Raw genomic sequence first — 14,400 nt, forward strand, 5'->3', positions numbered from 1 at the left:
TTACTAATTAATTAAAACTATACGTCCTACCAGCAAACCATTATTGTGGTATTATGTGCCGTTCTTGTCTTTGAAGAATCATTCACAGACACTGTGTTCAAGATAAGGATGTCTATCATGGGTATCTCGGAAACCATCGAAGATACGAAGATGGTCAAATTAAGAAAAATTAAAGAGTTTGTCATGCTTTAAGGAAAACCAGAAAATTCCGATTACTTCCGAAGATATGCTAGAAAAACTGAAATTTGCCGATTTTCGTTTTTTATGGTATTTTTTGAAGATAGAAAATTAAAAAAAAAACACTTTCGTTGCCACTATTTGAACTCTACAAGACAGAAAGAGATTTTCAATACAATGTTTCGCTTCGGAGAAATCGCCAACTTTAATTTTATATGACCCGTAAAAAAAGTTGGTACTTACCTCCTGTATTGAGTATGCATTGTTATTACGAATACAACGATATACGGCACACAAAAAAAAGTTGGAAACTGTTGGTTTCAACATGATGGTGCACCCGCGCACAACGCCTTCGTGTGAGGATACATATCGGACATATTTTCCATTTTCCAAGAAATTTGTTCATGTGTGGAAAGTATAGTGCGATTTGTCCAGCAACTCCAGCCGACGCGACGGCAGTTGAACTTGTGCCAATAAAAGTAAATTAAAAATGCTTTTTAGCGCATTTTTTAAGAAATAAAAAAAGTGCTATTGTTTGCGTTTTGTCCGTCTGTCGGGACCCACTTTTGCGGTTTTGAACTAATTTTAGGGAAATGGTCCTAGTGTCCTGGAATTTTTTGCAACGTCTCAAGGGGGGGGGGGGCATGAATTTCCCGAGATGCTGTTTTTGAATGTAACACGTTCATAGCTTTTACATGCCACAACCAACTGGTCTCAGAATTTGCATACGCACGCCTTCAATAAATTTTTGAAAAGTGGTGGGGGTCATCACACGTTCTACCCTTCATGGTATTCTAATGAAAGGGCTCACCGAAATGAATTGGTTTGTCAAACTATAACTTTCCTGCGCGACTCCTTTGCGAGATCAGTAGGAGGCCGAGTGGAGGAGGGAGAGGGTAGAAATTTATTTTATGCTTCATATGGTATTCCAAAAGGTACTATTGTCTACCAACTACCGTCCTATTTCCCGACTCCTTATCAAAAGGGGTACTCTAATGAAAGGTCGTGCCGTCTGTGACTCAGAAATGAGTCAATTTGTGATTCCAATTGTTTTACCTAACGCCTTATTTGGCTCCGCCAGCCTGTACCCATAACTAAACTATCTGGCTGGAGACAAATTTTCAACGAACGACGAGATGCGGGTGAACACCTATTTTGGGTTGAAAAAAAAACTGCTTTAAATTGCGTTAAAATGCGTACAAATCTATAACGGAGTGCAAGACTCTTCAAGAATTTAAGCAAAATTGTGGGATGCAATATCCATAAGGCCACAGAATGTAATGTCCAGTGTTGCGGCACACACACACATAATGCTCGTTTGAAAGACGCGGCTATGTCTCGACTGTCGATAGTGTCGTTCGCCTCCCTACATGTTTTTGGCCAGTCGAGACGTGGCCGTTGACAGCATCAACAAATGCATCTTCAAGACAAGTTGTACCAATGCAATCATTTTCACATTTTTCACCGGCCAATTAACAGTGCATCACAGTTGGAAGTTGCGCCAGGGGCCAGGCCGCAAACGAAATTCAACCTTTAGACCTCATGTTTCAGAACCTTCTTTTAATGAGATTGCTAAATTTTTTTGTTCAGATTATGCAAGTTGGAAAAAGTTCAAGGAAACACTTCATGCGTTATAAACGTCGCCGACAATAATTTTATGGCTATACCTACCACTATCTCCTATTTTTTGTTACTGCAACTCTTGTTTCCACTCGGATTACCTAAGTAGATATAAAAGGGTAAGATGAATGGAAAAAAAGTAAACACATAAAATGGAGAGAGCTTTACTTGTGTAACACAGCTGACATGACATGTAGTTCCTATACATACACGGGGCTGAGTATTACACCGACAGATATATGAAATTATATACAAGATGTATCAGTACTGAGAAAAGAGCACAGACCGCCTCCAGGGCGGCTACGCGTCGCGGTGTCACTCCTCTACGGTAAGGCATGTCAAGGGTATACGGAAAGGCCAAAACTTAATATACGTACACTCCCAGGAACTGCAGGGACAGGCTGCAAGCCCGAAGATTATCAGTCAAGCAATGCAAACATAACAAACGCCGCGGCCAGCCGCGGAAAAGGGAGTGAGCAAAGGGGGCAGAGGCGCCCGCGCCTCATTGCCGCACGCGCCACCATTGCTGCACCTTTTCGGTGAGCTTCCTACAGAGGCCCAGCAGCCTCCGTCACATTGGGGCTTCGGCTTCTGCCTCGCCCTCCTCAAGTGTAACTTGAAATCGAATGCCGGGTCTCTGCGGGTCCGGGACATCTTCGGACGGTGGACTGGGCGGGATCATACCTTGATACCAATCCCGGTTTTCCTCCAACGTGTCCAAAATATCTTGCGCGTCTGGATGGACCAAATCCGCCCACGTCTCCCACAAGGGATGTACGATATAATCGATGAAGCCAACCTGGGTCTTTTCTACAGTCGCCGAGTGTCGGTCACACATGGGACTGATCTCCATTTTAGCTTCTCTTTCTCGATCACCCTGCAGGAAAAACTCTTCCATGAGCAGATCGACCCATCTACGGTAGAGTGGGAGAGGTTTGGTAGGATTGCTCAAGTCTGCGCAATGCACCAGGTTTTCTAATACTTGTATTCTATCAGTGTAGTTATCTAACAGAAGCACTCCAGAACCGGCCACTTTTTTGGTTTCGACCATGGTCTTCAAATCAGCAAGAAGGCTCATATGCTTCGACATATCCGTACTCAGCACCATATCGATGACCATTTTACGGAGGGTTTGTCGTTGCTTTTTGCTCATGTTACAAAACATATCGCAACCTTCATTTTGGAGTAACTTAAACGCTACCGCTAAATGATGATTTTCGAGCACGCTTTCGTCATTATACATTAGCGCCAGCTCCGAACTAGAGTTTATAAGAAACTGATTGGTGAGTCCTGGATGATCAACATCGTGGACACAGGCGGCGAAAAGGGCGGCTGTGATTTCTAACGGAGTGAAGACTGATTCTAATGCGGGGGTATTAAGCAACACGTGAGTACTTTGAGCGACATCGGCCGCATGTAGGGAGTTGTGGAAGGGGTTATCTTTAACGTAATGATCTTCTAATGTCATCATAAATGTTATAAAAGTCTTTTGTGGTATGTTCAAATGTTTAAGTAGCTCACGGGACGTAAACGTTGTGTACGCAACGCAAGTCAATGGTCGTCCGTTACTAAGTTCTTGAATGCGGAACATATCCACTCCCCATCTGTCTATTTCAGCTAAACACTTTCCTAATTCTTCTTCGTGGGGTGTTTCAACGCCATATACTGGCAATCGTTCGCCGGTGAATGAATTGGTGTGACAGAGCGATTTGCGATTGACTCCCGATATTTGCGACATCGGTGTTGGTACGGATCTCGGGCGATCCTTACGCGGCACACCTTTGGGTTGTACAGCTTCATTGCCTTCTTCTAGTCTCACGGCGGGGATTGGTATATCTAATTCCTGTTGTTTATCTGCAAAGAAACGCATTGTTAGCGATCAATTTAAAATGTTGGTCACCTTGCGGGTGGTCATGGTTAAGGTTACTTTTTCGATTTCCTTGTGGCCCTCAAAGTTATGTCTATATTACGTAACGTAGCCGTTACATAATTACTTAAGTCCAGGATGAAAAATATTGGGAGGAACGCGCCCGAATGAAAGTAGAAACTCTATTCTAGTTCCATTCGCGGCGCAGTGAAAGTGTAACTATTAGTTAAAAAAAATATTTAAATTTCGACTTACCTAAGAAGGTCGAGCAGATATATTCTGATATTTGGTTTCCCGATTTGCTAGACTCGGAAAAGTGCGACAGTTCCTTGTTTAGCATGCGCTTGAACTGTAACAAAAGAAAATTGCGTTAAGATTTTGTCTTAATATGGAGATCAAAGTAAATCCTACACAGTCCTTAATAAGAATTGACACAAAGAGAAATGGCTCTGTTTAGACCTTTACACATGACATCCCACGATCGAATTAATTAATTAAAGTACACTGTTCCTTTTAGGATTTCAGACAATCTATCACAGCGACTGGAACGTATGTCTACTAATTACAGTTATCGCCTTTGTAGGTAATTAATGAGGTAGTTTTGTTTAAGGAGTTATGTAAATTCGTCTAATAAATATTAAAGGTTTTGAAATAGTCTTCGATTCAAGGCTTATATAGGCTGTAAAGTTGAAGGTGCAATGAAGTGATAATCCAATCTAAATGTGTAGTTTTCCATTTTAGCGATCGCAATTCGCGACAGTAGATTGTAATTACATTTGTAATTATCATAGAGGTATGAAGAAGCAATATCATAAAACTGGCCCATTAACAAAATGAATAAAATTTGCATGCTCGGTCGTCAATTGAACATAAAATTACGATTGTATTGTTGCGATGCCGAATTCAAAAAAGGCCCCCTTACCTTCAACTCGGCGACAGCCGCTGTTAAAGCGATATCCGACATAATGCTAACCCATGGCAAATTTTCGAAAAGATTTTCCGAATCCGGGGGTATCCGCGAAATGCATTCGTCTTCCTTAGATAAACTTCTTTTCAACATTTTTCTACGGTTTCCTTCAATTTCGTTGGTTACTACCATTTTATCACGTATACAATTTTTAATTAGAACAAAAACTATCGACACAATCACTACATAATCTCGACACGCTCGCGATGAGATCTGAAACGGTACTACAACGAACCGTACTGCTTCTCTACTCGTTAAGTAATGCTCGTGCGAAAATTCACGATTTCTTAAATAGCTCTCGTAATATTTCCACCACCCACAGTTTCTCTTTTTATTAAGTACCGTGAATCCGTGGCGCTCAGACTCAGTTGATTCACACAATAGTAATGTGTCACATTTCGTGGTGCCCACAATTATATATCTGTCACAATCTAAATTGGTACAGATAAACGGATTTACGTATGCTTATTTAAATATTGAAACAGGTATAGATAAAAGATAAGCTACGTTTTTTTTTACTACCACAGACGCATCGAAAAAAATACTTTGAACCAATTTCGACATTGCCCATATTTCTTCAAAGGATACCCGTCATCTTTGTAAATCATACGCGATTCAGGCTTCAAAGAATTTTGCCAACCGAATTTTCGGGCCGAAATTAATTTTAGCTCAAGTTCGTTGCTTTAAATTTAGGTGGAATGTTTGAAATACATTCGTTTCCTTGAATTCTTGATCAAAACCATTGTGGTTATTGTGCATAATTATAGCGGTTTCTCTGTAACTTATTTGAGACGAAATTCCAGTAGTTCACAGTTCATATCTAAACTTTGTATATAGGTACCTACGTGAAATTACTGTTCTTTTGAATGGAGAAATTTTTATGGTGAAACGTTGACAGGTAAATATGCAGTGTCGCACGTAGAAACGATTCATTGAAGAGATTAGCGTTTCCAAAGGTTTTGCGTTGCATAACGCACGCAGGTAAGTACTACGACGAATGTTTCAAAACGAGGAGTAGGTGGAAGAGCAAACTGCCACGGTAAATCCCAAACTTTGTTTTTCATCATTTACAGACAATTTGCAGAAAAAAGTAATGTTCATAAAGCTGAAGAAAAGTCCAAAGGCTAAACGTGAAAAACATAAACAGAATTACTTTCTCCATTGGGGTGCAGATTTATATTCGCTGAAACGTAGCGCGTTCAGAGGCAACTTTTTCCCAAAATTCTCAGAAAAGTGTAAAATTATTCACATTTGGAAAATATGGAAACAGCACGATATTCCGTACCTGCAACACAGGTGCAGTTTTCTGGACAAGTGCTGACCACGAGTCACGTGGTTCTCAAGCTATTACAATGGCATTTGACAAAAAAAAACGTTGACATATTTAACAGAACGGCATCAAGGTCAATAGTGCCCATTAAAGATAGAACAAGATATGATGTACTTAACGAACCTATTAACCGGCGTTTTGGGACCACACGTCATTTTGTTATTAGTTTAGCGTTGCGTACGAAAATGTAGTTTGTGATGTGTTCAGTTCATTGTTGTTGCAATATTCAAAAAGGAGACAAAAATTTTAATCGGCTCAAAAAAGGACCAATATCTTGATAACCCCTTTTTGGTCAAACATCGACTTCTCAAGACTCTACTAACGTGGGTTTATTTTGAACAAACCTTGCCAAAAATAGGTACCTATTTTACGCTCTTCAGCTATGCGGTGTAATATACCTTCGACTTTGGGTACTGTTTATTTTATGCTGTACAAAATCGTGTAGATTACTATATGTTTATGTTTGTTGAGGGTTACCACACACTATCAAGTGTGAGCGTAGATCATATATTAACTACGGATTTAATGTGGTAAAAGGTAGCGATATATAAATTTTAACGATTTTCATTTTTGATAAGGTTTTTAGATTGTTATAATACGGCACATCTAAAACACAAATAACTCTTTTTCACTCCGAACACTTCCTCCATTCGTGTCGCAATCGTACACCTTCTGAATAATAAGCGTCATAACATGCTCTTAATACTATCAAAGGAGATGTGCAAGAATTTTAGATTGGAATTAAAAAAAGCAGTATTAAATAAGTACCGTATCGACAGTACCCGCGATTTTTCCTTAACCTACCGATCACGGCCGAGTACGGTACACCGTACAATCGTCACTTGATGCGCCGTGGATCGATTTGAAACTTATCAGTATAGCAAACACGTGCCCATTCATCACAAACATATTTATGCCAGGAATCTCAGTTTTCCCGACAGTTGGTCTGCGTCGTTATTCGCCATGCTATAGCGTGCGTACTGTGCTCATATACGAAAACATAAACATTTCCAATGTTAAAAAATCGGCCTTCAGGATTCGAATATAACTTATTTTCTTATCGTATAAACGTCCCGATGTCGAAATTCCACACCCATCGAGGGAGGAGGCCCGACATGATCGCGCAAGACACTTAAAAAAATTTCGCCCTCTACTCCTTAAACCCTAAAAGAAAAGAAAGAGAAATGAGGAAATTATCGGTGACGTATCGTCGGAAGTATATAAGCGAAGTAGTAAAACTTTAACTAGGAACTGAGGTTTCGTTTTCGAGAGAGTGCATATTTCGCCCTGTTGTTCCCTTCTCGTTTCCCGCCGCTTCGCAAAAAATTTCGACCCATAGCGTCGGAAGCGGCATCGAACGACGAAGTTAAAAAAATCCCTACGCCCTTACCCCTACGCATCGTGGAAAAACGGTTATTTATTTATCGTATGGGAGGCACTTCCGAACGACAGCCGTGGTATGTTTGCCGGGACCGCCAGCTTTACATGCCCTCCCTGTGCCACCAAAAACTTTCAAGTTGTGGGATTCGAGCTCACCAAGTGTGAAAAACGGTAGAGGCAGCGGTTTCGCTACCCGGCGCGTTCGAAAAGTAACGTACCTCCCCAATTCCGAAACTCCTTTCCTAGTTTTCTCCGAACAAAAACCTTTTCACCAAAAGCAACGACGTGATTCGAAAAATCCACCACGCGATCCGTGCACGGGACTAACCGCGAACAACGTTTCTTTAGTCTCCCTCCCTTTGCTCTGAACTTACGACTTCAGAGAAAAAGGTCATCACCCGGGGATTTCGTGTCCTCTCCCTGCCTCCTAGGGCGCAAACAAATTTGAGAAGTGCGCACCCCTAAAGGTCATGGAGTGCTAAGTACCGACCCCTTGGGTTATAGCTTTCGCCTCTAGGTCCCAAGACGTGATCTTGCCCGTACAGCTCCTTCCTCCGCAGGGGGTGACAAAAATTCCTTCTGTTGCATTCGCCCCCCCCCCCCCCTCTTAGCCGCGGTGGAGTCTTCGCAGATGTTACCGTTTTCAAATTATGAATGAAGCTGAAAAACGCGAAAACGGTGGTTCCACGGAGAAAGCCGGTCGAGTAATTTTCTTCTTTTTCACATGCTTTCATGTACTCTCAGTTGCAATCAGTTTCGCAAATTTAAAAAATCCGTCCTCAGGTGAAAAATATACGCGGGCCGAAGGGTGAGAATCCACCCACCTCGACAGAGGGGTCCGGCGACTACTTGCTGTTGTAAGTCAACCTAACCGCGCACCCCTTCTAGAATTTCGACCCCCTCCCCCATGCTCTGACCTTGATCGAATTTTTAATCTTAAAAAGTACCTGTAAAACTTAGGCTTTTTCGCACGAACGTTGAATGCTGCGTACCTAACGCAAAAACGTAACTCGATACCCCCTCCCCCTTCACCAATTACAGCGTGCGAACTGTACCTGTACGAACCGGACTGCTTTCGACGTTGTTACCTTCCTCAGCCGCCAAAATTTAAATCTACATGCAGCTATGGCATAAGAAATAGTAGTTGCAGAAAAACTGTTTTTCACACTTTCTGATTGTTAACTTTGAAAAATCGCAGCAGCCCTGGAAACTTTTTCAAGACTTTACGCGATCCCCCAAAAAATTCCTTCCACTTCAAGGATTCGATTACCTATAAAAAAGAGCACTCACTAATCTGGGACGATTTAAGAGATATGAATTTTTGAATGGACCCATGCATCTTCAAATTTTTAGAGAAAAATTGTCAAATGTCAAAAACTATGACAGATAGGTACTTAAACCAAAGAGTACCCTACTCTTTGCTTAAACCCAGAACAAAACAGAAAATGGTTCTATTAAAATAACTAAGATGGCGCCACTTCCGGTATTTACGCAAGCGGCGCCATCTTGAAATTATTTTATTTCAACACGCAATGGTGGATTATGGCTGTAAACCGACTTTCAAGTTTCTATTTCAACTGCAAGTTTAAAAACTTGCTACGTGAATCACCCTGTATAGTTCTTTGGTGAATACGAAATAAGATGTAAGGAATTTCCATTTTACTTAATATTTCGACAATTTAAGTGAGTTGTTTCTATTGGATTTTATTACTTTTATGAGGGGATTAAAATAGATTACGAAAACGGAATTTCGAAAGCGACCCAAAAGGTTGATCTGATGATTGCCAACGTCAAGGAAGTGGAAGCGAATTAAAATTAATTACCAACTTGCATGTTCTTTTGAGGCATTTGTTCGGACATGGAACTTCTGGACATTGCAGTCTCTGAGGGTGTTAAAAAATTCTGAAGTTTCTAAAGCTTCTACTTTTTCAAGTTAATAAATCTCACAGCTTCAAAACTCCCAGATTCTTCTCTAGATTCTGAGATCTGAGTTACGGAAGTCCAGTTTTTCTAACGCTCACCTCTGAATTGTAAAACTTGTAAAAACTGAGAAGTTTCCGAGCTTCGGTGTGAAAACAGAATTTGGGTTTCGAGTTCGGCATTAATTAGGTATGGCTCATGAAAATGATCGTAGAGCTCGTAATTACAATTACTACCTTGATAACATTAGTTAGAAAGGCCTATGCGAAACACTTGTGGGGAAATCCCATGTACTCTCAATCCAATCTACGTATCTTGGAATGGATCTCAGGATTTCCCTGATTGATTTATACCTTTTTGTCTCATTACCTATGGTAAAGTTGGAGAACAAGATCATATGACCCAAATGACGTCAGTGCTCTTATGACTGACGAAAGTAGGTATTTACTTTCCCTTATGAGATTATTAGCTATCGAAACCACGAACGGGATACTGGCCATATATACCTATCTGAGTACCCAGTACACCTTTCAAGTGATTTGTTATTGAGATTTAGATAAAAGTCATGTAATATAAGTAATTTAATGGAAAATTACAACTGCAGACAAATACGTGAGCTAAGTCGAGTAAATTCGACTGACACCAGTACAATCTGATCGAACAAAGTACATTTTTCAAACGTTTTGGCGTTTTTATCACCATGGGACCGATTTCTGACAAAAACAATATATACTAACACGAAGTGCGAACGTGCACATTATTCCAATATCGACGGATTACTTATCAAAATTGCAGTTTAATCCCCATTTGATATTTATTAGTTTAGCCTTATTGCACGTAGTTGATCCATCCATTTCCGTTGTTTAATTAAAATGTGACAAGACCGCTCATCAAAATCGTACGATACTAAAATTTTGTATCCCGTGATAAGGAAGTGTTCCAAAAAAAAACGAAATTGTCTCAAATCGAATGCGATAGTGCAAATATAACGTTGATAGTTATAAATACCATGCCATATAAGTGTAATTATACTAATCGCATTCAAGGTATGCAATCACCTTGACTTTTCGAAATGCTCTACCTTTATTTGATAATAAAATAAAACAATGGCTACTGGTGTAACGTGTTACGAAAATGGAGGCGAATGTAGTAATATGCCATTTGCAATCCTGGTTGATATGATCAAAACGACGGTATTACCAAATTGGAAACGAAGGAAGCTGCTGGGTGTGAGGAAATTACTCTTATTACGATAATCTGTATCATCGGAAATAATTAAGTATCGACCTATGCTCATTTGCAATTGCATTCTCTATACTGTAATTTCATTATAAACGCGTACGTGCGTACCTCTGTAAAAAAGTCTCGGTAAATCATGAATAAATCCTAATTACAATAGACACACAACTTTTCCAGTAGGTACCTGGAATACCTGATAATTGATCTATCGCTGGTTATTATTTCCTAATATAGATTGGGGCTCAGAGGGGATCAAAACCAAACATTTCTTTTGCATATAAATCAAAAGTGCAAAATATTTCATTTAGAGGCTTATTCGTTTCCAAAACATAACAAGTTAAAAAAGTAATCGTAAACGGTTTACAAAAAGCGCATTTCTCTTACATTCATTTCCCGTTTGTAAGATGTAACTTTTGTTAAAATTTTGTAAAAATCCGATCACAAATAATAAAGTTAGGGTTGTACATGCCCAATTCATTTTGACGTGCTAAGAACCCTACCCTAACATTTTAAAAGAATTAGTTTACAAATAACGAATGTGGGTCTGCGCATTCCCAATAATTGTTTTTCGTATTTTTAGTCGGAACGGATTGCGCATGCGCAGAACAAATTTATTTGATTCGGCATTAGTTTTACCTTTATTCGAGGCGCCTACATACAAAATTCGCAAGCTCGCTCAGCCAAATAACCGCCTCGTCAATAAAGACTCAGTTTATGTACTTGATGTATAAATACTGTTCGTTAAAACTAATGTTACAGATAACGACGAAATCCACGAAAGGGGAGATGAACAAACGATGATGGATTCTCTTATCGATTTTATTTCTATTTCCATAAAAAGTATGCAGAAATAACCTATCACAAAGGTAACTAAAAGTAATGACACCATAAAACTCTTCCACTGTGTATAGGTAGAATGAGCACTAACAACAACTAATAATAATAGACAAAGGTCGTAAGGACAGCAAAATGAACTGTGCAATTGTGAAGGTGTTAATGGATTTGAAATAATAAGATAATTAACCACATTGTTTTTTTTAGAGACTCCACAATTTTGTTATTGTAGTCTCTCTTCTTTTTTTCACAAGATTATTCTATACTTTGTCACCTTTACCTTTTTTTGCAATAAACAACACATTTACCAACATTTGATTTTTAATCATTTCCAGGGGGTCAATTTTTGAGCGCGTGCAAATGGGAAACGTATACGGAACAATACGAATAGTAGTTTGTTTCAAATTTTGACAGCACGTTTCTTTGCGCGCTCTTAAAATATCCTTCGCTTTTTTGCGAGCGGTAGATAGCTGGCGTAATTTGATATTCGAATGCGTTTTGCTTTGAATATAAAGTATAGTGACCAGTTGATCGTCAATTTTAAAAATTTTATCGAAAATAGAAGAATTGATAAACGTTTTGGCCATTCAAGATTTTAGATTTTTTACGTAATTTGGTTTTCCGGGAACTATAGGGTGCATAGACTGCACGCATGTGCCCATTTTTCCTCCGAAAATTGAGGATCCGGAGCATCCTGAATATTTATATATAAACCGAAATGGTTACCACTCTATTAATGTGCAGTCGGTAAGTTTAAAGAATGGAAGATGAGTGGATAACGTTACAAAAATGTTGTTAGATATGTGACAGCAGCCTCAACATTCTAAATGTGAACGCAAGGTATCCGGGAAGTAGGTACTAACGATGCATATAGATATACCTATATCAGAAAAAACTCGTTGTTGATCCATTCTCTAAATGGGGTGATGAACCATATAGGAAATAGACGACTCAATTCCTCAAAGGGGAAGGTTTTGAGGAATTGAGTTTTCCTATTTATGGAATCAATCAAATGTCAATGGTCTTATGCAGCAATTACATCGATTAGTATTGGGTGTGTGACACATTTATTAATAAATGTAGTTCCTTACACTTTGGGGAAATACTTATTCTTTACAGGAGATTCGGGATATCCCCTTCGCTCTTGGTTGTTAACACCTTTTAATAGTGTGGAACCAAACACTCCAGAAAGCCGTTACAATAATCTCCACAAAACAACAAAGGCAACAATACAGATGTAATGGTTGTTAAAGAAGCAATTTCGTTTTTTATTAAAGCATCGATTTCTTCATTATACCTATACTCCAGTCGACGCGCCGCTTCGCTCTAGTGAGCGGTACCCTTTATTTTTCACATATTCCACCAGCATAGTTTTTTGCTTTTCGGAATCATTTGCACCTCTCTTTTTTCAACTGTCCATTATAATAACGAGGTACAATTATATACACCTCTTTAACCATAGAACAGATGGAATGAGAATAAATACGAAATTAGATTTAATTTTGCGAAATGTCAATTTTAATTCAGGTGTTGTCAAATCTATCAATCGCATCTTTACGATGATCGTAAGTAAAGTTGCGAATAATAGAAACTGTCACTCAAAAATTGATTGTTTTCTTGACATTCGTAACTACGTACACGTAACTTTGCGTATTCGCAAAAAAACGATCGCATCTCAAAAATTGACCCCCAGGGTCGTTTCATACTGAGTTACACCCAACAATTATCCGATCTCTTAAATCGTCCACATCTTCCGCTAGCCTAGTGCAAACTGATGATTTTAGATAGACCCATAGGAAAAAATCCGATACAACTGAATACCGAACGATCCTCGAGATCTTCACACATACATCATTTTTACAATACACCTTAAGGGGTTGATTCTGTCCCACCAGATCAGCATGGCTTGTAAAACAAACTTTTGAATCGGAATTAGTTTTCATGTGCAAAACAAATTTTTTGATTCGGTACTAGTTTTTCTTTTATTCGAGGTGTCTACATATAAAATTTCATCTAAATATGTTAACAAATAAAAAAACAGACTGCGCATGCGCAAAACAAATTTTTTGGTTCGGCTCTAGTTTTACTTTTATTTGAGCTGCCTACATACAACATTTCATGTAAAAATCTTAACAAATAAAAAAACCGACTGCGCATGCAAAAATCTTAACAAATAAAAAAACCGACTGCGTATGCGCAAAACAAATTTTTTAATTCGGCATTAGTTTTACTTTTATTCGAGATGCCTACATACAAAATTTCCATCAAATATCGTAACAAAAAAATTGGGATTGCGCAAATATAAAAGTTGTAATACGCATGCGCAATATTTTTTGCATCTGCATAGTTGCCTGAACTTTAAGAAATATTTACTAAAACAGAAAACCGGAAATTCATATGTTCTTTGTAACAAGAGTTATAAGAGAAACCCTTTTTGGAGGTTTGGGCAGTTTTTGGACGGTAACTTTTTGGCCCGTTAGTCTACGCAGCCAAAAAACAATAGCGACCTTTCATATATCCCGAAGAAGATGTGTATCGGACGTTTCTACACAAAGTTATCGTGCACACGGACAGACAGACGTTCGGACCGACAGACGGACAGACAGACAGTAATACAAAATTATAAACGATCTCGAGGATCGTTAATAATCCAGGGGATTTAAGTTAGGGTTAGCGCAAAATATATGGAAGCGGACAATTTTATACGGTTCTAAGGTCGATAGTTACCCACTATTTTGTTTTCGATATTTAGTAAGTGTGTTCGTATCATTTGTTTTGTTGTTAATTTGTCGTAATAAACATTCTTTTTTACCTTTAGAAACATCTTTTCTGCTGCCATATAATTAGATCCAACAGTAAAAATCACTGAAACTGTAATATTTCAGAAATATTTGAAGACAGTTTTATATGAATGCTATTGTTTCATAGCCACCTTTTTCCTGTACATTTTACTTTATTGTCAGTTTTGGGATGTAACTTGTAGAAAAGAAAAAGTTTAAGAAAGTGTCATTTGTTTTCAAAAATCTGTTCAAATTAAGGGTAACAGGGTTTGCCTATACAAAAATT

The 14,400-nt window shown here is 38.8% G+C and overlaps 1 protein-coding gene across 6 annotated transcripts in view; it reads right to left on the reverse strand.

Moving 5' to 3' along the window:
* Positions 1-1,945: 1,945 nt before the first annotated feature.
* LOC116176360 (cAMP-specific 3',5'-cyclic phosphodiesterase) overlaps positions 1,946-14,400 on the reverse strand; it is a 416,659-nt gene continuing 404,204 nt past the window's right edge. For all 6 annotated transcript variants that reach the window (XM_031494887.1, XM_031494885.1, XM_031494883.1 and 3 more), the window contains 2 exons: positions 3,920-4,013; positions 1,946-3,651 (listed from right to left, as the gene is read on the reverse strand). In XM_031494887.1, the coding sequence (XP_031350747.1) occupies positions 2,369-3,651; positions 3,920-4,013 (1,377 nt within the window). In that variant the 3' untranslated portion in view covers positions 1,946-2,368. The remainder of the gene's footprint in view (positions 3,652-3,919; positions 4,014-14,400) is intronic.

The sequence above is a fragment of the Photinus pyralis genome, unplaced genomic scaffold, assembly GCF_008802855.1.
Source record: "Photinus pyralis isolate 1611_PpyrPB1 unplaced genomic scaffold, Ppyr1.3 Ppyr1.4_LG7, whole genome shotgun sequence".
Taxonomy (NCBI): Eukaryota; Metazoa; Arthropoda; class Insecta; order Coleoptera; family Lampyridae; genus Photinus; species Photinus pyralis.